The 25614-nt window shown below is 42.7% G+C and overlaps 1 protein-coding gene across 49 annotated transcripts in view; it reads left to right on the forward strand.

The window, feature by feature from the left end:
- LOC144092352 (ankyrin-3-like) overlaps positions 1-25614 on the forward strand; it is a 58428-nt gene that overhangs the window by 11410 nt on the left and 21404 nt on the right. For 14 of the 49 annotated variants that reach the window (XM_077624984.1, XM_077624977.1, XM_077625001.1 and 11 more), the window contains exons 2-36: positions 5720-5821; positions 6149-6247; positions 6349-6447; positions 6754-6852; positions 7052-7237; positions 7432-7455; positions 8524-8622; positions 9352-9450; positions 9642-9740; positions 9804-10001; positions 10887-10985; positions 11366-11464; positions 12826-12924; positions 13151-13348; positions 13475-13573; positions 13649-13747; positions 13991-14188; positions 14275-14373; positions 14555-14653; positions 14750-14848; positions 14990-15085; positions 15469-15541; positions 15715-15774; positions 16754-16789; positions 17839-17962; positions 19883-19985; positions 20275-20316; positions 20528-20634; positions 20910-20942; positions 22158-22382; positions 23012-23110; positions 24522-24676; positions 24754-24965; positions 25092-25299; positions 25505-25601. In XM_077624984.1, the coding sequence (XP_077481110.1) occupies positions 5720-5821; positions 6149-6247; positions 6349-6447; positions 6754-6852; positions 7052-7237; positions 7432-7455; positions 8524-8622; positions 9352-9450; positions 9642-9740; positions 9804-10001; positions 10887-10985; positions 11366-11464; positions 12826-12924; positions 13151-13348; positions 13475-13573; positions 13649-13747; positions 13991-14188; positions 14275-14373; positions 14555-14653; positions 14750-14848; positions 14990-15085; positions 15469-15541; positions 15715-15774; positions 16754-16789; positions 17839-17962; positions 19883-19985; positions 20275-20316; positions 20528-20634; positions 20910-20942; positions 22158-22382; positions 23012-23110; positions 24522-24676; positions 24754-24965; positions 25092-25299; positions 25505-25601 (3962 nt within the window). Of the gene's footprint in view, positions 1-3455; positions 3669-4341; positions 4390-5719; positions 5822-6148; positions 6248-6348; positions 6448-6753; positions 6853-7051; positions 7238-7431; positions 7456-8523; positions 8623-9351; positions 9451-9641; positions 9741-9803; positions 10002-10886; positions 10986-11365; positions 11465-12825; positions 12925-13150; positions 13349-13474; positions 13574-13648; positions 13748-13990; positions 14189-14274; positions 14374-14554; positions 14654-14749; positions 14849-14989; positions 15086-15468; positions 15542-15714; positions 15775-16753; positions 16790-17838; positions 17963-19882; positions 19986-20274; positions 20317-20527; positions 20635-20909; positions 20943-22157; positions 22383-23011; positions 23111-24521; positions 24677-24753; positions 24966-25091; positions 25300-25504; positions 25602-25614 lie in introns of those variants that run through there. The other 35 variants (XM_077624990.1, XM_077625008.1, XM_077625011.1 and 32 more) reach the window with 24 other exon arrangements.

Here is a 25614-nt window from a genome sequence, read left to right on the forward strand (position 1 = left end):
TAGCTCTGTACATTTTGCCTGAAATTAGACAATATTGACTCTTTTTTTTTAACAATTTCATTTTTTCAACCACAGCCTGGCTCTTCTAGACTGTTTTTATATTTTGTCATCTGTATGATGCAGGGCGATGTCAAACTCAATTACTCAACACTTAAACTATTTAGATGACAATGAAAACACTACTTACTATTGCTAAACTGGGGAGCAAAACTATCAAATGTTCTTTTTTTTCTCCTCAGTGTGAATAACATCAATTTTAGTGTCATCCAAATGGAAACAATCTTCAAAAACTAGGAAGAGTGTGTCTCTGTGTCACTTGTACGTCAGCATGTATCTTAGTGACGTGATATTGGTAGAGTGGTAGTGAAGGAGTATCTCCTATTCAGGAATAAATCCATAGTTGTATGGCCTGGGAGGCTTCTTCTTGGCACCGTGATGGAAAAATGATCCGCTCTCTTTCCCCTGGACGCTGCAATTACCTTTCAGCTCCTTTTTTTTCTAACCTTGGCCTCACTTTACCTCTCAACCCATGTCTCCTCCACCTATCCCCATTTATAAACGGGAGCAGGTCACAATATTAAGAGCACTCACAATGATTTGTTCCACTTGCACATTTAACTCAAAGACACAAATGCACAAATGTAATGGGACAAAATAGCATCAATCCATTTCCACCCCCTAAAAACAAAACCTAATTCAAGCATATATTTTTTCTTTTAGAAGATATACCACTCTACTGCAACCCGTTTCATAAACAAGACAATTATTAAACCGTTATTCATTCCATGTTCGTTTAAGCCACCAGGGTGCGGTACAGTGCATGCTTGCATACATTGAGATTGTGTACACAAAAATGGTCACTCCTATTCAGTTTTCTGTTGTAGTAGTCATTTTTTTCACATAGCAAAAAAATAGCATACACCTGTCAGTATACATGTTTGTCCAAGTGTTTTGTTAGTCTGTCTACAGCGTTTTGTGTTTTTTTGGGGGGGGGGGGGTTGTTTCCTCTATGCAAGTGTGCGCAAGCCAGAAAGACTCACTGAGGAGTAAGCGTTTGAATTATGGAAGACTTCCATTAGAGGGCCAAGGAGGAAGGAAAGACGGGACGTGACAGGGAAGCGGTGGCAGTCGATAGGGAAAAAGGGTCCTCGGCACCCTCGCAGCAGTAAAATGTAAATCTTTGCACGTGGCAGCCAGCCACTTGCCAGTGCTCACAGTTCGATGAAGTCGTGCGATAGTTCAGTGTTCCCACTTGGGCTTCAAGGCACAATCGTTGTAGAATTTATTCTTGAGTGGCATTAATTTACATATTGACATGAGAATTTTCATTTATTCTTTCTCTGTATGTACTGCTTATCCTGACCAGGGTTGCAGGGGGTGCTTGAGCCTACCCCAGCCCACTATAGGAAGCAAGCAGAGGATACTGTGTATTGGTTGCTAGCTAATCACAGGATGTTAGAATAGTTTATTAAATTGTCTTTTATTATGGTGGATGGACCAAATAGCCCTTTTTAAATATATATTTTTATGGTACATTCCCATACCCAAAAAGATTTGGAACCAGACAATCATTTCGATTAATTAACCTGCATTTTTTCATTAACGATACAACCCTTGGTTTTTTTGTGCTCTTTTTGTCTGCAAGAGTTGACATTTTAGGGATGTAGTGCATACTTTACTTCTAGGTGGGTCAGGGCAGCACACGCATTCTTGTCATGTCTGTTCTTTTTGTTCATTTATTCATGAAGGAGTGCTCTGCCTCTGAGGAGCTTAACCCACGTCAGCACCACGCCAACGGATGCTAACCCTTTTTTAGTCCTCTTTGTTTTCATACTCGTATAGATTTTTCTCATGTTTATGTGGAGTGTTTGCTTTTTGAAGGAGACCTTTAAGCATGGCATTAGGCTGACGCTGGTGTTTGGACTGGTAAACATGGCCGCCTGCTGGGAATGCAGCTAAGCAAACATGCAAGCAATCAAACATTCGTCCACATACGTCATGCCCTTTGATGCCTCTGTGGAAAAGAAATCAGGTGTACAATTATAGACGGCGTGCGCGCGTGAGTGTTTTTATCCTCTTCCATCTGAATCTGAAGTGTCGGGACTGCAGTAGCCAGCTGGCCAATCAGATTGCAGCCTTTCAAAAGCAGTCAGAGGCAGGACAAAACACACACACACAGACACATGCACCTCAAATCTCTTTTTCCATGCAGATGGTTTCATAACAATAAAGGACCAGGAAAAGTAGTCATCACTGTGAGGCTTCATAGTTCTGCAGTCACACACCCTTATTTGAATTTGAGTCTAAAGTCAAGACTCTTAAAAAATGTCTACATATAAAAACATAGTCAAAGACGATCGGTCTTGAGGCGATGCAGTCATTGACTAAAATTGCAAAACACTAGAAAGTTCTGCATCATTTCTGCAGCAAATTTTAGGAAGCTCGGTTTCCATAGCAACCCGTTCCCCCCGCGCTAATGTTGTCGCATGTCATAAACTATTGGAAGACGGATCATTAAGCTTGTGTGTATGCGGCCGGATGCGTTGTTTGACACTGTCACAGAGACATTAATTTAACAGGCGGGTTATGATTGCTGCTTGTCGATTAAAAAGACAAGATAAACTAGACTAATGCTAGTTTGTCGTCGTTTCTGTCTTTGTTAGTTGAAAGAAAGTGCTTGTTTCTTTACTGGAGTGGTGGATGCATGTTAGGGTAATTGTTTTTTATCCGCTGTATGTATGTATGCATGCATATGTACAAAAGTAGAGGCTTTTAATGGAAGATGTTTTGTGCTGGGTGGATGTAAACACAATGTACTTTGTTCCCAGCAATCAGGATGGCTCCTCACATTCCCATTAAATTAGGTTTGCGAGAAGTGCACCGATTCCTTGACATGGCCAAAGTAGAGAGTTATTTGCTAATTTATGACGAGATTAGCAGGAAGATCTCCATTAGTGGATGAAGAGATTACAAAAGTGTCCACTTGAAAAATGGCTACTATCCTAATAGTTTTTGTCAGTTTGTCGGTTTAGTTCAACATTATCCAGAGTCCTCTGGGATTTTTTTTTAAATTATCATTAGGACAATGTTAAATTGTGTGTATCTTCAAGTTTTACAAATCAAAGTGCATCTCATTGTTAATTTTCGGGTACATTTTAATTTTTATCCCTTTAAAATTTATTCGTGGGTATACTCAAACTGGATGTAAGAATGGATGAAAGTCCATTTATTATTGTTTATTCCTATCAATGGTAGCTGATAAATCAATGAACTTGTGAATGATTTAAAAATGTAATGAAAATAAATTTGTTGGAAAACAAAGTTCTGCCAATACTTTCACTATGTTGTTGTCTGGATGTTAAATTAACTTACTAGCCGCCGAGAAAGTGTTTTGCTTCTTTAATACCTGAAAGAACCTTGTAAATCCCACTAATCTCTATTCCCTCAAAGCCTCGTCTGCTGCCATCCTGTATTTGTGTCTGTCTGGCTATTTTGAATGATGTACACAAGGTGAAGAAAGGACAGCATTTTTCTTCTTTTTGATGTTGGACAAGATGGCAGCTCTGTTTAGGCTTTTGACACACCTGACAGTGAAATGGGTTTCGGTGGAGGAGATTTTGGACGTGGCAGAAAGTGTGTAGTTGCGGCACATGTCTTCTTCAGTAATGGTGAGTCATAGCGAACATGGTTGGGCCAAAATCCCCAAATTAGACCGATTCACTGTTTGTTCCGATTTGAACTTCTGCAGGCTTTTTTACAGCTCAAACAGTCTGATCTAAACATAGAAGTGAGAAATGTTCATTGATAATAATTGACCAATTTAAACAGTTTTACATCATGAAATTAGACTGGTTTGGTTGGACCATCTGTCTCTTGTTGTTGTTGAGTTCTACAGATGAGGCACAGTGACTGACTTATGTATGTATAAGTGTCTATGAAATCCAGATCGCAGCTTTGGTAACATATATTTCAGCACCATGTTCTGGACTATTTTCACCCTTACTTGGGTGGACTTGAAACCTGGGAAACACTCCAACTCACCCTTGTAAGAGTAAACATTATATACAAAAAGAATTGACGTAAGACATTTGTTAGTTCTTTCTGAATTCTACGCTATTTTGTATAATTAGTTGACATTAGCACAGGAACTCATGCATCCAACCCTTCGAGGACCCCCAACCCCCATCTATGCTCTGGGGTTTTTCACCGCATGCCAGGTATTTTTAGCTTTGACATAATGCCCCTATGTCTCTCGACCACCGTCTCTCTCTCTCTCCCCCCTCTGTCAGTCAGTGTATTGCTAGCTAGCAACCGGCTCTCGGGTTTCACACTCTCTGCCGCAGGCTGAGGCTCGACATGGCCGTGGAGGAGGCGGTCGACTGTCCCGTGGTAAGTCTTCATCTTGGGGTGGGGGCGTGAGACGGACCCTCCGAGGATAGGATGCTTTGCTTAAGGTCTGTGGGGATTTGGATGCTGGTTTGAGGTCGTTTATTTGGGGGTCGTCATGCTCTGCAGTGGCGTACCGATGCTGCCTCAATGCAGCGTTGATTGAACGTACATCCCTCATCATGGTGATGGGGAGGATATGTTTGTTTTTTTGCGGTGTCTACGAACAGTCCTGGAGGTTGATGCCTGACCTTAGACGACAGATTTTCTTGGAGTACTAGTGAAGGTTACAAAGAAAACCAACCCATTTTCTGTCATGCTTTACCTGCAGAAAATGTCTGTGTTTTGTCGCTTGGTGTTGTTCATTGATCTGTCTGGTAAGCTCAGTTAAAGTTGGGTAGAAATCGGGCTGAATCCAAAGTTTGTCTTTGAAAGACCTCTACGAATGAAAATAAAATGGCCTAAACTAGAATGAGGAGTGAAACTACAGGTTTTCTGTTTCTCCACTGGCTTATTATTCTATAGGTTGCTATGGTTCTACTCGCATGTCCACCACATTTCTTGTTGTAATTTGAAACTATGGCTTTGGGGCGTGATTTTGAAAACATCTGAAGGACCTGTAAATGATCTCATTGACATTAAGACTTTAAGCCAAAATGACGGACATCCTGTGGCATAGACTACTGTGAAATTTTTGTTGGCCCAATCATGGTAGATTGGTAAGTGGCAATTTGTCAACTTTAAGTATCTAATGAAAATTAAATTAGTAGCACCCAACCACTTCATAATATTTCACTCCACTGGCTTCACATGCTGTATTTTCACTAACATTCAAGGGACCCCTGCAAATCACAAAATTACCGCTTCGACCCCAAATGTTACATCTCGATTTTCCATGTTTGTTCCAATTTGAACCTGATTTAAGGCTAAGCATTTTTTTCTGCTTGCGAGAAACACATTAATTTCCTGCGTCTTCAACTTTCTTTAAGATAACCTTTTGAACATTTGAAGTTTGTAAACAAGTTTTCTTACTGGCAAATAGTATGGAATGTATGTCTAAAGAGCCACGGTTGCATTCTTGTTGTATCTCAAGTTTCATCGGAAGGCTTCTGGTTGGCGTAGAGTAAGGTCAAGAGCGTCATGTAGTCATGTTGTCTTTCAAAGTCACCTTGTGTAGCGTTGGTGGTCAAAAGCTGAAACTAGGTTAACTGTGGAAAAATAAACAACACTGTGAAAAGTAAACAGCACTGCATTGTAATAGGGCTTTAAAACAAAACGTTTTGTTTGCTTCTGGGAATCTGTCTACAAGCTTTGTTCGTTTGTTTGCCTGCAGACGGACGTGAATGCTTGTTACCTACGTTCAGCTCGCGCTGGCAACTTGGAGAAGGCGCTGGACTACTTAAAGAATGGTGTGGACATCAACATTTGTAATCAGGTGACCATTCTTTAATTCATTTCTTATTTTTATTTTGATTCCTGTGGTTTGGATACCCCTGCTATATCTCAATTGCTTTTAATTTCCTGAAGAGTTTTACTGTTCCACACCAGAGTTTGAAATAATATCTGTGGTTGTTTGCATTGAGTATTTAAATTCAGGTCGACAAACATTCACTTGATATAGATGCTACATCACTATAACTAGCGTTACAAAGTAGTCACGACATTTTCAACTTTTTTTTTAAACTATCAATTTAGTATGTTATCTTTGCCGTGGGCATTTGCTCAACGAAATTCCAACGAGTTTGTATTTGTGTGTCAGCAGAATGGCCTCAACGCACTGCACTTGGCCTCCAAAGAGGGTCATGTGGAAGTGGTCGCCGAGCTCCTCCAGCAGGGCGCCAACGTGGACGCCGCCACCAAAGTGCGTGTTGATTACACTGATTAAATTCAAGATGAACCGAACATGCCCCAACATTTCAGACATTGGTTTTATGTGTTTTTTTTGTTTCTTGTCCGTAACAGAAAGGCAACACGGCACTGCACATCGCCTCTCTGGCTGGCCAGATGGATGTGGTGAAGGAGTTGATCAATCACAATGCCAACATCAACGCGCAATCTCAGGTACAAACAAGAGCTGGAAAATACTCAAAAGACTTTAAAAGAAATATGACGCACATTTATTGTGTTGATAAAGTTTTAATGGAATATGAATAACTATGAAGATATGCTATGATGAGCGCGCACACACACACACACACTCGTGTTATCTGGTAAAAGCTATGGGGAGAGGTGACAGTAATGTGCATGGACAGTGTGCTAAGAATGAAATGTGACAAGGAGCTTTTATCATTGGCTCTGCCATCTTAAAATCCTCACAACTGGATGTAACCAATTAAAGTCAGGTCGTTTTTTTCTTGTTATTTCCAGAATGGCTTCACGCCACTATACATGGCGGCACAGGAAAATCACCTGGAGGTGGTTCATTTCCTACTGGAAAACGGTTCCAGTCAGAGCATTGCCACAGAGGTAAAAGCCCAATAGATGGACATTTATAAAAGGAGTCAATCTTGCACAGAAAGGGTTGTAGTTGGCTTTTAGTTTTACAGTGTTCTACTGTAAATGAAAAGACCATAAGTACTAGTTTTCCTTTTACTGTTAGTTAAATATAGTCATTTACACTGCCATCTCGTCTTAGCCAATCAGATTCCTTTCCCCCTTTTCTCAGGATGGCTTCACACCGCTGGCGGTGGCGCTGCAGCAGGGTCACGACCAGGTGGTGTCGCTGCTCCTGGAAAACGACACCAAGGGCAAAGTGCGTCTCCCGGCGCTTCATATCGCCGCCAGGAAGGATGACACCAAGGCCGCCGCCCTCCTCCTGCAGAGCGACCACAACGCCGACGTGGAATCCAAGGTAAGCTGCATTGCATCTGATCGCGAGCGGGCAAGTTGCTGTTTCCCCTTTTTTCTTTCTTTTTTTCTTTTTACATTTCATGGAGTGCGTACCCATCGTGCAGCTTGGTGCCGCCATGGTGTCAGTGTTGTGGTGGTACTCTAACCACCCCTCCATTCTTTCTCGCCCCCTCCCCTTTGACCTTCTGTTTCTAGATGATGGTGAATAGAACAACAGAGGTACACACATTTTCTTCCTTTCCCCTCTTCATCCTCCACCTTCACACACTCACCATCGCAAAGCTTTCAGGCGGCTAGCACCAACACTAAATGCTAGAACGAAAGCTTTGCTTCCTCACTTTTTGTGCACCCGAAGCCTGCATTTCATTGACACCGTGTGTGTGTGTTCTTGTTTGGATGGATCCTCCAAACATGAACACATACTTTTTTTTATGGCCAGGGAAAGCCACAAGAAATTCTGTCCTTATAAACTTCTTCTGGATGCTTATATTGTATACATTTTGATACATTATAGATTTTTTGTTGTGGTGATGCGTACCCTGAAACAATCTTATTTACGTCTTAATTTTTGTCGTTTATGTTGATATTCAGTAGTGCAGGGGTGTCAGACTCGGGTTGGTTCGCGGTCCGCTTTAACGTCAACTTGATTTCACGTGGGCCGGACCATTTTAGATATAATATTTAGATTTTTTTTAATACATGGGTTAAAAGAACTGGATTAAAAGCCCTGAATATTCAGTTTTTTAGAGATCTAAATAACTTTATTTTAGCTTTTTTAAATATATTTTTAGATTTTACAAAATGATTTTTGAACTAAAAACAGAAAAAAATGAAAAAATGATTAAAAAATTACAATTATCGATTTAAAAGGGGGAAAATCAGGAAATTTAATATACATCTATACTCTTCATTTTAATTTGATCCTAAAACAGAAAGTCGGCACTCATGATTTACTTTCCCGGGCCACACAAAATGATGCGACGGGCCAGATTTGGCCCCGAGGCTGCCACTTTGACACATGTGCAGTAGTGGTTGCTCAAAAAGCATTCTCTCCTGCATGTTTATGTTATGATTTAATATTTCTTGTACATTTTGCCGTTTTTCAACAACTAAAGACTTTTCTTGTGTTTGCATGCATTTCATTTTTAAAGCAGCCAACACTATTACCCCTGAAGAAAAACATTCCTTCCCCAGCTTTGCCTCCCATCGTGCTTGGTTCTCACATTAAAGACCCTCTTGCCATCTCCCTTCTACAATTTCTGTTTTTGTGTTTATCTTGCGCCACAGAGCGGCTTCACGCCTCTTCACATCGCTGCTCACTACGGCAACATCAACGTGGCCACACTGCTGCTCAACAGAGGCGCCGCAGTCGACTTCAAGGCCCGGGTTAGTGTGTATATGTGTGTGTGTTTATACACGTGTGCGAGACGCAAAGTATGCGTCGGCTGTCCTTGTCACTCTGCTGAAGGACATGAGTCTCAGTTGTCCCATAGAGACGAACGTGTTGAGAAATTTAAGATTCGAGTGAAAAGGATCGGGGGATCGTTTCAACTGGGTCACATTAACATCAAAAATTCTCCAGTCATTACAATCGACGTGTCAGTCTCTGAGCAAAATAATGCCTATTTGATTCAGTCTGTTAGTTTCCTTCTAAGCCTGAACAATGTTTTGTTTGTTTTCATATCTGACTCATTCGACAATCATTAGGCTGTCATCAGGATTAGGATCTAACATAGATGACCTGTCACAGCTGCTTGTTAAGTTGTTTCTCTGATGTTGTGGAGATAGCGACGCTATGCTTCATTTCGGCGCCATTTGTTGGTAATGAGACGCGTCACAGCTGACCTCCCCTCCGAACTCTGTGCCGAGGGAAACCCTCCCCCTGGAGGTTGGCTCCTTGAACAAGGCAGATCGCGGGAGGTCGGCTCCTTGAAAGTAAACCTTGTGAACACCCCAAATATAGAGGCTAACATCTTTTAAAGAACAGGGGAGCCCTGATTGTTGGTCTACAACTACGATTTAGCTGGGCGAGGCTCCAACTCCCTCGACACAAATATGGACAAGGGCTATAAAAGATGTATTTTTTTTTTACAATATGCTTTCCTTTACGTCCAGAATGACATCACGCCGCTGCATGTGGCCTCCAAGCGCGGGAACGGCAACATGGTGCGCCTTCTGGTGGAGCGAGGAGCCAAGATAGACGCACGGACCAAGGTCTCCAAACACACCATTTGATGCTAATTCCCCACAACAATTCGCTCAAGGCATATAGATTAACTCTAGTTTTAGAAATTGCTTTTTTCTGCTTCCTACGTGAAACTACCAGTCAATGATTCCGTTCATGGTGTCTTCAGAAGCTTTGAAAGAGCGTTTACCGCATTCAACTCCTGTTTTTGTTATGTCAGGATGGTCTGACGCCGCTGCACTGCGGCGCTCGCAGCGGCCACGAGCAAGTGGTTGAGATGTTGCTCAACAGAGGTGCCCCCATTCTCTCCAAGACCAAGGTACCGCCTTCCGAGCGCTCTCTTATGCCACAATTCCACCGCTGACAGAACATATTTGTCCAGAACGGCCTGTCGCCGCTCCACATGGCGACGCAAGGCGACCACCTCAATTGCGTGCAACTGCTGCTGCATCACGACGCCCCCGTGGATGACGTGACCAACGACTACCTGACGGCGCTGCACGTCGCCGCCCACTGCGGCCACTACAAGGTGGCCAAGGTTATAGTGGACAAGAAGGCCAACCCTAACGCCAAAGCCCTGGTGAGAAGGCCCCACTTTATCATTATTTTACTTTATTTCACTTTATTTAGCATTATTTTACTTCATTTATTTATTACCGTATTTTCTGGCATATACGGCGTATTTGTAACTAAAAAAAATGAAGACTGAATCAATGGTACGGCTTATATGTGCACAAATTAGACTTGCACGAAACTGCATGGTGACAAAGACGGAACATTTATTTCAAAAAGATAAACAGATAAAATGCTAAGCATTTTTTTTACCTCTATGAATGAAATTCAAGAAAAAAATAAACTGTATCTTCCATAAAACTCTCCATAACAACACTTACTTGAAAATTGTGAACCAGGAGGCATCTTATATGAGAGAAATCGTCAAATTCAACGATTTTAAGGCAATTTTTAGGGTACTGCTTATACGCGGAGGTGGTCAATATGCAAGAAAATATGGTAAGTGAGTTTATCACCAGCAATAATAAGCAGTAAACAGTAGTAATTTCTCAGTACTTGGTGGTTACGTCATTTTCTTGTTTTGTACCGTACATTCCTGCTCAAAGCGCTTGCGTCTTCAGCTGCTGTCCCAGAGCGAGACAACCGTGGCGCTTGTGTAACGGGAGACGTCAGGGTGTGGTTAAGAGCCTGGCAGGGTCCAGAGTAGAGAGAAAAAGGGGAAAAAAGTGGCATGAAGTCATTGGACTGAGCTACTTGAAGAAAGAAGGCGGGTGGGGAGCGCAAACTCTTTGCTTTAGGAGTGAATTCTTTCCACGTGGTCCTTGTCGGGAGGAGAAAGAGCAGAGTGCGGATTTTCCGTTGACTGTTCCAGATGTTTTCTACCACGGCAACAGCGATGTTTCTTTTCGCCGATAGTTGTTTGAAGTCGCCTTTGTCCTTCCTCTGTTTGTAGAATGGTTTCACACCGCTGCACATCGCCTGCAAGAAGAATCGAGTCAAGGTGATGGAGCTCCTGCTTAAGCACGCCGCCTCCATTCAAGCCGTCACCGAGGTATGCCGCAAGTACTCAAATAATTGAAACTGAACAGACTTCAACAAAGACAAATCAAGCTTTTGTGAAAACACTCTTGGCTCCTCTTCCCCGTAGTTATCCTATAGGTACAGTACATACAAGCGTTAAAGACAAGCAACTTGTTGGCATTTTTCTCCCTCTAAAACGACGTGACAAGCCGTGTTTAATCCCTTAATCTTTACTATCTACTTAAAAGAGGTGGTGATCGCAAATCCAAAGCGGTGGTGTATCACTGACATCTATAATTACAGGCATATGTCAGTCACTTTACCAGAAAAGTAGAATCAACGTAAATTGTTCTTCGCGTTTCCAATTCATCTACAGTTTTGTTGTTGTTGTTTTTTTAACTCTGTCTGCAGTCCGGCTTGACTCCAATTCATGTTGCTGCATTTATGGGTCATGAAAACATTGTCCACCAGCTCATCAACCATGGCGCTTCGCCCAATACCAGCAATGTGGTGAGTAAGAACAAGAGCATTAACATTATTGGGATAAAATAAAGCAAGTTTAGTCAAACTCCCTAGATTGAGCATGTGATGGAATTAAGGGTAATTCCGAGCCACTCAAGCTGTTACGGAACAGTAAGATGGTATTTTTTTTTAGAAAGGCAGGTTAAAAAGTTCCAGGCATTTTTTAATGCCGTCTATTAGTCATTGTCAAATCGTTTCCCTGTTGAATGTATTGTATTTAATTATTTATAGTTCTCTGGATACGTATGACTGCATGACTGATTGGTGCATTTTTGCATTTTGATGGGTGGGCTGCAAAATATATTCTAGTAATCCTATTGTGAGTGAAATTTACTTGAAATATCAATGGGTTCAGTGTCCATGTGTTGAAACACACCTCTTTAGTCGATTAATTCCATGTGTTTCCCTCTCATTTGGGAGTGGAAACGACGTAAACTTCCTGTTGGCTCTCCTGTGCCAGGAGGGGGAAAACAAAGAGAGGCACGGGGAAAGATATTGAATGAGAAGAAGACCAAGGGGGGAAAAGTAGCACGCAGTTAACTTGTCAACTTTAAGTGTTTGCTCGCCCACGCTGCGTCTGTGGCCGGGTTACCGGGGCGACTGGTGTTATGGGACGTCATTATGGTGTGTACAAAAATGGGAGCGCGTCATTTCCCCACTGTTTTCACTGTTTCAGGCGGTTTAATCCAGGAGGAAAGTCAGTTTATGGATTAAGTAGGGTTTAGTTGGATGCATCACCAACCTGACTGACTGTGTGTTTAAGTTTTGGTTTGTTTGTGTGCTTTTTTTTGGGGGGGGGGGTGTTGTTTGTGTTTTATTTAGTTTGTTCATGTCTGGTTTAGGGCGAGTGGTTAGTGGAGTGGAGTTTGCATGTTCTCCCCGGGCCTGCATGGGTTTCCTCCGGGTACTCCGGTTTCCTCCCACATTCCAAAAACATGCATGGTAGGCTGATCGGACACTCTAAATTGCCCCTAGCTATGAATGATTGGTTGTTTGTCTTGTTGTGCCCTGTGATTGGCTAGCCACCAATTCAGGGTGTCCCCCACCTCTGGCCTGGAGTCAGCTGGGATAGGCTACAGCACCCCCCACGACTCTAATGAGGATAAAGCGGTTCAGAAAATGAGATGAGATGTCTGGTTTATTTTTTTTTAGTGTTTATTGTCATTTGTTTATGTTTTGGGGTGTTGCTTAAGTGTTTTTTTCAAGTCTCTTAGGTTTTTTGATTCTTCATGTGTGGTGACATGTTTGTGTGTATGTTTTTTTCTTTCATTTTTTTTGTATGGGTCTCTTTGTTCTTGTTTGTTAATCTGTTTTTTGTGTTTTCATTTGTTTTTTTTTTGGTATTCCAGAGAGGGGAGACTGCGCTCCACATGGCTGCAAGGGCGGGACAATCCAATGTAGTACGCTATTTGGTCCAGAACGGCGCACGAGTCGATGCCAAAGCCAAGGTACTTTGCAAGTGGGCGTGTGGGTGCATGTGTCATGTAAGTACTGTATGTGGGCAAAAAAAAGGCCATGTTGCCTCTATTTTTATACTGCGGCATAATTGCCTCGCAGTCCAAAATGTACAGAGCTTGGATTCAGCTTTGCCAAAGGAGAGTTTTGAGGAAAAATATAGTGAATCTCTCTTGGGATGCTGCACTAAACATATTTATTTTGTTTTTCTCCGGGTAGGATGAGCAGACGCCGCTGCACATCTCCAGTCGTCTGGGCAAGCAGGACATCGTCCAACAGCTGCTTGCCAACGGGGCATCGCCCGACACCACTACCAGCTCGGGTTACACGCCCCTCCACCTGGCTGCCCGCGAGGGACACCGAGAGGTGGCGGCGGCCCTGTTGGACCAGGGGGCCAATCTTGGCATCACCACCAAGGTGATTGTTATCCCGCTGACACAATCCGATGGCATTTAATACTACGACAGACAGCTGCATCAAAAAAGATAAGGTAGTGGTTAATGGTTGATGAATAAAATAACCATTTGTCTTCTCTTTTTGCAGAAGGGTTTCACGCCATTGCATGTGGCGGCAAAATACGGCAAGCTGGAGGTAGCCAACCTTCTGCTGCAGAAGAACGCCTCGCCCGACGCCGCCGGCAAGGTGAGCCGATCTGATCCTTTTCCCGTTACTGCCTTTGTGTTCTAACCATCACGTTAACATTATCGGCTTGTCCAGAGTGGACTAACACCGCTGCATGTCGCCGCACACTACGATAACCAGAAGGTGGCGCTGTTGTTGCTCAAACAAGGAGCCTCGCCACACGCCGCTGCCAAGGTGAGAACCGCTCTTCGTTACCGTTATCATGCGGCAATGGGAATGCATTCTTTCTAAAACGATCTTACTTTGGCCGTCCAAACTCCTCGGCGCCCCCTTGAGGACTGGAGGGAAAAGTCAAACTAGATTTTTATCGTCACTGTGGCATGTTAAACTAGAAAGAGCTCCCCCTTTTAAAAAAATGCAATTATCTCACATTTTTGGGACAAAGTTACATTTTCGATGTTATTTTTCGCGGTCCAGAATGGCTACACGCCGCTGCACATCGCGTCCAAAAAGAACCAGATGGAAATCACCACCACGTTGCTGGAATACGGCGCATCTACCAACAGCGTGACGAGGCAGGGCATCACCCCGCTGCATTTGGCGGCGCAGGAGGGCAATGTGGACGTGGTGACGCTGTTGCTGGCACGGGACGCCCCAGTCAACATGGGAAACAAGGTGAAACTTTTAGGTCAATGCCCAACTAAATTTGGGGGTGGTTTGGTTCATTCTCATGTGTCTGTCTTTGTGTCTTTGGTGTCCAGTACGGCTTGACTCCGCTCCATCTGGCTGCTCAGGAGGATAAAGTCAACGTGGCTGAGGTTCTGGTCAACCATGGAGCTACTTTAGAACCTGAGACCAAGGTGATCCCACTTACCATCTTTTCACTTGACAAAAGAATGCTTAAGAATGTTTACTTCACTAGTCAACATACTTTCACTTGTCCACTTGTCATGGTAATTTACAAAAATGATCTACGTATTTGTTGTTTAAGCCTTGGGCTTTATTATTCAAGAGTATTACTTTCCATTTGTGTGTCCTCAGTCGAGTTACACTCCCCTCCACGTGGCCTGTCACTACGGCAACGTAAAGATGGTCCACTTCCTGCTGAAAAACCAGGCCAAGGTCAACGCTAAGACCAAGGTAATTCATTCGACTGGCTGGTTGCCCGGATGTCATTTTCTGATTATTTTCTTCCACCACAGTATGAGATTAATTTCCCTTTTTTGTGTCCTACAGAATGGCTACACTCCTCTTCATCAGGCTGCCCAACAGGGACATACACACATTATCAATCTGCTTCTGCATCATGGGGCGTCGCCCAACGAACTCACAACAGTAAATACATTTTTACACTCTTTTATTTGTCGGTTCTTAAAAAAAATATGTTTAAAAATCAGGATTCCTCTGTTATCCAGAGGGAAACGTACCCCATTCATTGAATAAACGTTGCTGACAGATATTTTGCCTTTTATGTAGAATGGGAACAGCGCCTTGTCCATTGCCAAGAGGCTCGGCTACATTTCCGTAGTCGACACATTGAAGGTGGTTACCGAGGAGACGCTGACGACGCAGGTATGTTGGTAGATTTGAGATGGCACGTGTGAAGCCTATGAACAAATGGAATCTCTTTCGGTTACATGGTGTCCCCTTCTTTAGAGTAGACAGCAATGCTACTTGCATTAGGTAGCATATTAATTTAATGAAGTGATTACTGCCAGTGACATACATTGAATCAATTTCAACTGGAAAGGCTGGCAAACTATTACTTTGCAGGAGCTTGTGGTCCCTCCTGTTTATCTTTTTGTCCTTAACAGTTCTTATCAATTCCTGACTTGTTTGTCCTGGCTTATCGTGTACATTGAAGTTGATAATTGACTATTTTGGAAGAGCCACAAAGTTAGGGAGTGTATTATGTGCAGCTTGACAGCGGGATTTTTTTTGTGTCATTTGTGTAGACAGTCACAGAAAAGCACAAGATGAATGTTCCAGAAACCATGAACGAGGTGTTGGACATGTCAGACGATGATGGTAAGTCTTCCTTTTGTTTACAAAACAGACCTGCAGCCCTTTTTTTGGCTTTCATGTTCCACGATTTCAGCTAACTTTCATTCTGTTTTACACCATCTTTCTTCCCACAATTGTTTTCTTGACATCATTTCCATATTTCCTCTTTGACTCTTGCCTTCATCGTCATCCCACAGCCTGTCGGGCCAGTGCTCCCGAAATGATCACAGAGGACTATTTGTCCGATGTTGATGAAGGTACTTGTCATCTTTTCATCCTTTTTATTACTTTATTTGGTCGCAGGGAGTTCTCCAGTTGCGTTCTTACACTGGCCACATAAACCCGAATTTCCAAATTTAATGGCAAGTTGAAACATTGTAGGTCCAGGACTTTGTAACCTGAGGACTCCTTGTATCTACCCTTTTCATCAGCTCTTATCACTTGCATTTCAACTAATACCTTCTTTTCTTGTTTATATTTTTTCTCTCGATAGTCATGTTTTTTTTCTTTTTATAGTGTTTCTAAAAGGGTCAAAAAGTCATCAAGTGGCCCTGGCTTTGTCCCAATGCCCTCGCTGTGCCTTTTGTCATCTTAGTAACACGCATTTTCAACTCGAGTGTGAAAAGTGGGTTTTAAGTGTGCTGTAATTCTTTATCCTTTGTGTAAATTGACAGGAGAATGCCAAAAGCCATTATTGAGATGCATGAGAACGGTTTTACATTTATTGAACATTTATTGAGTGCTTTTTTTTAGATTTACATACATTTTTTACATTTTACCCCATCTTTCCCGCTTAGCCGACGATTCACCCATTTTCATATAGGCGGCAAAAGGTAGCGAGTCAGCCTTTTCTCTCTGTTGCCATGGCAATGGCACACAGGGTGTTTGAATGGAGTGGGTGCCCATGTTTGCACTCTCTCTCTCTCACACACACACACACACACACACACACACACACACACACACACACACACACACACATTTGATCTATTGTCAGTCTCGCTTCACACAATTTGGCTAAAGCAAACATGGATGTTTCCATTCAGCGTAGACGCCTGACCACACTGAAAATATGAGGATGTAAATAAAACGGATATATGTTTTATTTAGTTTTTTTCTTTTTAATCTGGGTCCAAACCATCCGCTGGCTGGCTTTTATCTCTGTTTAGTTAAGAAACGTCACGCTTGCGACAAAACAGGGCTGAAAATTGTGTGTTTGTGCTTTTGTTCAAACAGAGATGGATTTTGGAAATGTCTACATCAGCTATTCGTGTAAGTCATAAAACTAAAACACCAGGTTTTAGGCACTAACGGCAAATAACCATAATGTAGTGAGCGCTTTTTCATGTCTAAATTTTGCTTATGTGCAACAGTACGCGCGCACTAGCTTTCATAGCGGCCATGAATAACACACACGCACACACACACACACACACACACACATTCTATTTCTCTCGCTCTCTCTTAGCATTGCACTTCTAATTCAAGATTTCCCGCGCCATCTTGGTGTAAACTGTTGGTGCCGGTCTATTTTTACCATTAGAAACTGTGCAGTACGGCATATTATTATTTGATTTTATCTTCTCTTTTGGGTATATGTTTTAATATTAATATAAATATATCAAAGCAGGAACTTCATTTTTTGTAAGGGCATCATTCGACCGGCAAATGTGCGTGTGGATAAATTCCCGCGCGACTTAAATTGGTTAGTTAGTTACAGGCAGACGCTCACTTAATCAAGTTAGACAACTTTAGTGTGAGTCACACCCAGCTTGCTATTTGTGTCCTACACACACTCACACACAGAGGGGATTATCCTGGAGTGGAGGGGCAGGGGGGGTGGTAGGCGGGAGAAAGCGGATCTGTTTACGCGATCGAGACAGGCAGAGGGAGAACTTTCCCAAAAATTTGGAGGAAAAAAAACCTTGCATGAAGTGCTTCCGAGGCAGAGGTGAGTCACGGTAGATCCCAAATATAAAGGCTTGGAATGTCACCAGATGGGGTCTGTGAAAGTTTAGGGGGGGGGTGTTTGACAGGCAGCAGCGGGGGTGGGCGGTCCGGGTCTCCTGCGGGAATGCTGTCCCCCTTTCATTCCCTTTTGCCGCGCTGCGTGCACTTGCCGCCTTCTCCGCTTTCCAAACTCCTTCTCGGAGTTCATCCTACGAGTTTGCACTTCTAGCGGTCACTTTTTGAAAATATGCATCCATCGATGTGTGCTGTCCGGTTGCCGTGACGATTTGAATTTCTTTAGGTCTCGAGTCTGTACTTTTTTATTTATGTCATTCCTGCAAACATGTAATCGACTCCTGTATTTATTCCAGGCGACGACGCCATGACAGGGGACACGGACAAGTACCTGGCGCCCCAGGACTTGCGAGAGCTGGGTGACGACTCGCTGCCCCAGGAGGGCTACATGGGCTTCAGCGTGGGGGCGCGCTCGCAGAGGTAAGATAAGCAATTAAGTACACCCTCCAGACTGTAAGAATTCAGTTTGAGTCTCTTTTTAAAATACATATTGTCACTTATGCAACATTGAATGGGCCTGCCCGGAAATGTGCGTCACCGAATATCTGAGGAATGACACACTTTTTGCCGGCCAACGGGAAATTAGAAACATCTTCGATTACGTCCTCAGTACACATGACGTATGAATATATTTCGGAGTAAGGGTTAAAAAATATGAAGAGTGTGGTGGTGGAGTATGTTTAAAAAGGTTGTGTGGCTGCGTGCCATCATGGCGATCCATCCTGCTTTTGTGGCTCATGATGTTGTGCTCTTTCCTTCATGTTCACGCGTTAGTCCCAAAGTCAGGTAAGGCTGACGGCATGCTGCTGAAGCCCCCCCGGGACCCTCCATATACTTCCCCCAACATCCCCACTACTAATCCTCTTAATTCAGTAGATATTGTAGCGTTCCGGTCGGTGTTTATTTGATTGATTAATTTGTTGTCTGTAGTCGTGTTGTTGTGTGTTGTGCCTTCTTAGTGTGTTGTTGTTGTTGGCGACGGCATTGTTGTTGTGACTTTTATGCTTTTCGTTCACCAAGCTTCCAGGGATCCGAACTGATTTTGTATTTTTTTGACTGTCAGCCAAATTGGGATGTTGTTGTCTTTTTGTGGTATCATGGAGCCTATTGCTAGATAAGCATCATAGCTAAATGAATTCACGTACCGTATACGACAGGGGTGTCAGACTCGGGTTGGTTCGCGGGCCGCATTAACGTCAACTCGATTTCATATCGGCCGGACCATTTTAGATATGATATTTAGATTTTTTTTAAATAAATGGATTAAAAGAACTGGATTAAAAGCCCTGAATATTCAGTTTTTTAATAGATCTAAAACAATGTTTATTTTAGCTTCTTTTAATATATTTTTAGATTTTACAAAATGATTTTTGAACTAAAAACACAGAAAAAATTGATTAAAAAATGACAATTATTGATTTAAAAGGGGGGGGAATCAGGAAATTGAATATACATCTATACTCTTCATTTTAATTTGATCCTAAAACAGAAAGTCGGCACTCATGATTTACTTTCCCGGGCCATACAAAATGATGCGGCGGGCCAGATTTGGCCCCAGGGCCGCCACTTTGACACATGTGGTATACGATATTTGAATACTCACAAAGCATTGGAGGATATTGAATTTTGAGGTGAAGTTTCATGATTGGATCTATTGGATTTTCAATTGCTGTATTACAAATACCATCTTAATTATCATGTACTGTAATATGAATACTACCTAATAATTAAGTTGGTTCTCATTGTCAACATTAGTGCTTCGCCACATGTAGAACACAATATTAGCAACACGACTGCAGTACCTAATTGTCTGGCAGAGGGAAGTTTATTAAGGAAAACAAAACGTGGGCAAGCGTGGTTTTGCTGAGACATTGTCGAGTTTGTTTAGAAAAAAAGTGTTGTCATCCATTAACTGCTTCTCTTCATACACTGCATCACTTCATTGGAGCGCTGTCATAGCTGGCAATCTTACAATGAGACCATCGAGTAATATTACGTGTATGCTGTCGTTCAAGGGGACTTACAAAGATCTACAATAGCTCAGATGACTTCCTTTTTTATGGTCAGAAGGTCCTAGGTTCCCAATTTTAGTTTAAATTCAAACACATGCTAGGGTTCTGGTTCCTGGAAGCTGCATGCGTTTAATGTGATTTACCCCCCCTTCCCCTTTCTGTTCACTTTTACCTCTCCCTATGTATATACCTTGGTTCCCTGCCCACCTGCTCCTCAACGCTTCCTCCCTCCCTTCCTGCCTCCGTCACCTTTGTGGCCGTTGTCTTGGTATCCTGTGAACCTGCACACCGCTGCAACCGATGCATCCACTGCCACCCCGCACCAAAGCCTGCGTTCCTTCAGTTCTGACAGGTCCAACACCCTCAACCGAAGCTCCTTTACGCGAGACAGCATGATGATTGAAGAGATTCTGGGACCTGGCAAGGACATGGTACGTAGTATCGATTCACTTTCCTCACATTTTCTGATGCTCCTCCTCCCAATTGGGCCGCAAAATCCCCTGAAGTTGACGTTTCTGCTTTACGCAATGGTTATTTCAACACAAATGCTTGAGTAACTCGTGTATACAGACAATTACACGGCCATATATCCTTCATCTAAATTCAGGAAAAAATGATAAAAGTGTCAAAGGCAATATTTTTAAAAAAAAATTCTACACAAAACGATCATTGTTTTGCTGGCTAAGTGACGCTAAACTGTCTACTCCCACGCTGCTGCAGATCTGTAGGGAGAGGTCTTTCACTTTAGAACAACACAACAAGGTAGACATTGACGCATGGTCACGTTATTTTTTTTCCTTAGCTGGCTTATCAGGTTCCGTTTGAATTTATTTCCATACATCACCCCATTCTCACCACAAGACACGACGATGCCATTCTCTTCATTTTTATGTTAAGCGCATGGCTTTTTTAGCACTTTTTTCATCGTTAATGCCGCCGTCTTGTGTATAACTTGCCGATGTGGGGTCGGCAGCACTTGGCGGCGGCCAAAGACTGTGACAACGACTCCCTGAGAAGATACAGCTGGACGCCAGAAGGCATGGATAACGTCAACCTCGTCTCCTCTCCGGTCCACTCCGGGTAAGCGTAATGCTTTTTATATGTACGGATTAATAAGAGTTTGTCGGACGGATTGCAATTTTTTATGCATAATGGAAGAGAAACACAATACAATACCGTTGTAAAAATCAAAGCTCGGTAAATAATGTTTTATCTGACCTATTTTAATTTGTATTTTTCTTAATGCTTTTCTTTGGGACAACACATTTTTAGCATAGCAAATCCTAATACCACATGCGCGAGTGCCAAATCAATGTTTACTGCGTGACGGAGCTTTGTTGTCATCCATCCCGCAGTTTTTCCTCTCCGCTCCCGCAGTACGACAGCAGGTGACGACTGACTGATTGATTGACGGATGAATGGATGGATTGATTTGTCCTGGTTGTTGTCACCCGCCGCCTCGCGCCCTCGATTGCGTGGTTTCCGCTCCCACTCACCCCTCCTCCCCCCTGTTTGTTCTCTTCCTACGTCAAATGTGGCCTTCTCAGCTTGTGGTGGAGTTTGGAAGAGCTTGGTTTTGAAGGGCAGATCCCGGTTGGTTGCTGTGCTCGTTGTGAATTAACACCTTGATGTACGGCTGGTACACTGAGTAAAATAAGCGATGCACGGTGTGGTTTTGACGCTCGTAACACTTTTGGACACCATTTAGATTTACTGGTTTGGGAGTGTGCATGTTTGGTTGTGAGTGTTAGTCAATCACGCTGTTGTCGTTTATTTTTAAAATGCACTGAAGAATTCTAAACATCGAGAGGAGTTTTGGATTGAGAAAAACTGATGTTGATGTTGGGAGGTAAATGAAAAAAACATTTGGGGAATTGGTTAGTTGGTTTATTCAGATGAATGTAAAATGTTTGTTATTAATGAGAATTTATTTTTACCAAAAATATTTTTTTCTATTTTAGGTATTATTATTATTAAATATTAAGAATTTTACAACAGCATAGATTAAAAACTTGCAAGACGGGGAGTACAGTCATTTTGCAAGAAATATTTGAATGAAACTGAAAGTCTGGGACTAAAAAATGATTACAAAATGACAACATTTAAAAGAAATTACATTAAAAATCTGTATTTTACAGAGGTTTAAGCTACATTTTTCAGATACATGAAGTAATGAGGAAAAAGACATGCAGAAATACAAGGCTTTAGCTATCATTTAATTGAGTGTCTCATTGCAACACTCATTTTGCATCCTCATTTTTTTCCAAAAATAGAGCTTGTTGACCAGTCCAGGGTCCAGGTTGGATGAGGGCTATAACAAAGTAAATAAATAAGCTTAACCTTTAAAAATGTAAACTTTTTCTTTTTTTTCCTTCTGTTGTGTACACGTGCATGCTTCACTGCAGCACCCCCTGTGGTGACAAGACACACCAGGGTGTCATGTGGATGACTCACTTCTATCACTGAAGCATTGAAGCCTAGCTTTTATCCACCAAAATGTCTCGTATCTTAAATCGATGACATTGATCACTAATCTTTCCAGCAGTGCTCCGAATGCTCTGCAGTTTCTATTTCATCCTCATGCTTCTCCTCTCCCTTCTCAGGTTCCTGGTGAGCTTCATGGTGGACGCCCGCGGCGGCTCCATGCGGGGCAGCCGTCACAACGGCATGCGCATCATCATCCCGCCCAGGAAGTGCACCGCGCCCACGCGCATCACGTGTCGTCTGGTCAAGCGCCACAAGCTGGCCTCACCGCCGCCCATGGTGGAGGGGGAGGGTCTGGCCAGTCGGCTGGTGGAGGTGGGCCCGGCCGGAGCTCACTTCCTGGGGTGAGAACACGTCTTTTTTTTGTCATGTTTGACTTTGGGACGTTTTGCTAAGCGGCTTTTGTGCACTTTGCTTTGATGACATCTTCCTTCCGCTTCCTGCCCAACGCCATTTTCCATTTATTTGCGTGTCCACGCGGTTGTGTGTGTGTCTCCAAACCTTTGAAGACTACATCAACCTTTCACATGCGCCAGATAAAGAATCCAAACAAAGCCCATTTCATGCTTAGGAGCACTTTTTGATTGATTTTTTTTTGTTTGTCAATTTGCTGATTACAATTTAGGAAAAGCTCATATTTGGGCTTTTTAAATTGCAAAGGAAAAAAACCAAACTTGAGACCATCCATTCTTTCTTAAATTGCTAGTCCTATTGATCCAAATGTGCCTAATCCAGAGTGTAGTCTATTTCACCCACAATCATCTGCGATGAATGATTGACAGCAACGTGTAAAAAAACAATATGACCTCCCATTTTGTCACTTTGGACATTTGCTGGAATTTTGTGCCGCTGAAGCACAAAATCTCCCTCCCACGGATCAAAGTGACATTTCACTGACGTCTTCGTTCATTGACCTCACGCCTATGTGTTGCGTGTGTGTGTGTCTTGTATGTGTTTTTTGTGTATGACACAGTAAGCTACATCTTCCCAGAATGCCGCCAGCTCTTAAAGAAGGCGAGAGCCTGGTTAGCGCAGTCCTCCAACTGGGACCCCAAGGAACTAGATTTGTTGGGTAGGAACATAGAAAAAAAAGCATAGCAGCCATCACCCGATAATTCCCCCGCTCTCCCCCACACCCGTCACCCCAGTCCCCACACGGCAGGCTGAAGCCCCCCATGCTGATGGATGATAATTGTTTCACACTTTTGCCTTGAATTTCAGTTCCAACATGACATGATGCTTTCTGGTCAGCGTGTTGTTTTGGGAAGAATTCGTCCAAGTATAAAATAGGCATCACTCATAAAAGGTTAGGGATACTGGGATCAAGTGAGTAGTGTCTGTATACTAGAGTTTTAATTTTTATTTAAAATACAACCTATTTACGCTGTGTCATATTTTGAACTTTTGCAAGTAATGAAAGTGCCTGACCTTCATTTGGTCATATTTTTTTAAATAAGTCTTCTTGGACTCAAAGTGAAGTTTTCCTAAAACCTACTAATAATCAAACAATCACGGTTTTAAGCCTAGTATGTACGCTTACAGACAAAAAGTACTGGGTATCACGATAGTACGTTTTTTTCAAAATAACCCACCTATGAATTTCGGCAAAAGCTATGTTCTTCCTAAAACCACACCATGTAGCTTGGAATCCATGCAGTTATTTTGACTACTTTCATTGCCGAGGCCGTTGTTCTTTCATTTTGGCAAGTGTTTTTTTGACATCACTGGTTTCTATTGGCTTGTTTTGGGCTGTACTGCATTTTTAGGCATGTGACTTTTGTTTCAGGGATTGCCTTGTCTCATTGGATGGTATTCCATCATAGACATTTAAGGTTCCTTCTGATGAATGTAATCTATGTCTGCTCTCTGTAAAAGAGCTATTATAGATCTAAAAAGAAATGAATTGTGAATTTATATTGGGATTCTATCCGGACAAAGCAAATCAATATGACTATTGGAATAGTTACAAAAGAGAAGAACAATAAGCTTTAGGTAACTGCATTCGACACAATGGGAAAACTTGAAATTTTTGCAATTCTTTAGGCGATTTCCCAAAAGATTAAAAAAAAAAAACTCTGGCCACTCTGCTCTTCTGTTTCTCTCTGTGTGGTCATTTTCCAGTGGTTTCATCCGTGTCTTGTGCAACCATGCTTTGCTTTGAAGGTTTCTTCCTCTTCACTGCTTATTTCAGTGCGGACATCCTGACTGTGCCAATAAATGGCTGTAAAGCCCCGTTTCTACCAAGCAGCTTTTGTCTTTGCGGTTTGCCTTTGCGACCTTCCCTTAGTGCTCTTTGATAGGTTAACTGAACTGTCCCGCTTGGTAGAAACGTGGTTTAATTAAACACCAGACAGCCCATTCACACCTGCACGCTGTATAGCCTAAAGGTTGATGTCACCTGTTAAAGAGATGAGAAAAAAATATTTGTTTCTTTTATCTTTTAGAATGCTGATTGAGGCAATATGTGATTTGTTCCCTACCAGGCCCGTGATAGTTGAAATCCCCCACTTTGGATCAATGAGGGGGCAGGAGCGCGAACTGATACTTCTGCGAAGCGAGAATGGTGAAACCTGGAAGGAGCATTTGTACGACTGCAAGACCGAGGACCTCCGTCAGCTCCTCAATGGCATGGATGAAGGTAAATGTGTACTTTTTCTTGGGGTCTCACTGAAAATATCACTTCATATTCATGTTGTTTATTTGACATGGTCATAGAACTGGACGGTCCCGAGGAGCTGCAGAGGAAGAGGATCTGCCGCATCATCACCAAAGACTTCCCTCAGTACTTCGCCGTGGTGTCTCGTATCAGGCAGGAAACGCATCAAATGGGACCTGAGGGTGGGACTCTGTGCAGTCGTAGTGTCCCGTTGGTTCAGGCCTCTTTCCCAGAGGGAGCCCTGACCAAAAAGATCAAGGTTGGGCTACAGGTGAGTACAGCAAGAACACGAACAATCGAAAAGAATAATAGTCAATGTGTTTCTGATAGTTTTGGCAAAGAAATCTTCTTTCAACTTCTAACTTTTGGACTGACTGACTTTTGTTTCTGGTCTCAGGCCCAGCCAGTACCAGATGAGGCGGTGAAAAAGATTATCGGGAACCGCGCAACCTTCAGCCCGATTGTAACTGTGGAGCCTAGACGTAGGAAGTTCCATAAGCCCATTACGATGACGATCCCAGTCCCACCACTTTCAGGTGAAGGGCTTTCCAATGGATACAAGGGAGACTGCACCCCGTGCCTCCGCCTTCTCTGCAGCATAACAGGTGAAGTGTTAATATTTGCGTAGCTCAGCGATGAAACTATGGATGAACCCTGAGAAAATTAACAGATACATCCAACGATCTTTGCAATACTGATGGTCCCTGCAACTAATGGTGGCCCATTTCTGACATACCTTCACCTTGGGAAATTGACTCATACAATACCAGGACACCTAATATGTATTATTATTCTCTATTCCTTTGCCAGGTGGTACATCACCGGCCCAGTGGGAAGACATTACAGGCACCACTCCTCTTACCTTCGTCAAAGACTGTGTCTCCTTCACGACCAATGTGTCAGCAAGGTGAGAAGCCAGG

The sequence above is a fragment of the Stigmatopora argus genome, chromosome 18 (genome assembly GCF_051989625.1).
Source record: "Stigmatopora argus isolate UIUO_Sarg chromosome 18, RoL_Sarg_1.0, whole genome shotgun sequence".
Taxonomy (NCBI): domain Eukaryota; kingdom Metazoa; phylum Chordata; class Actinopteri; order Syngnathiformes; family Syngnathidae; genus Stigmatopora; species Stigmatopora argus.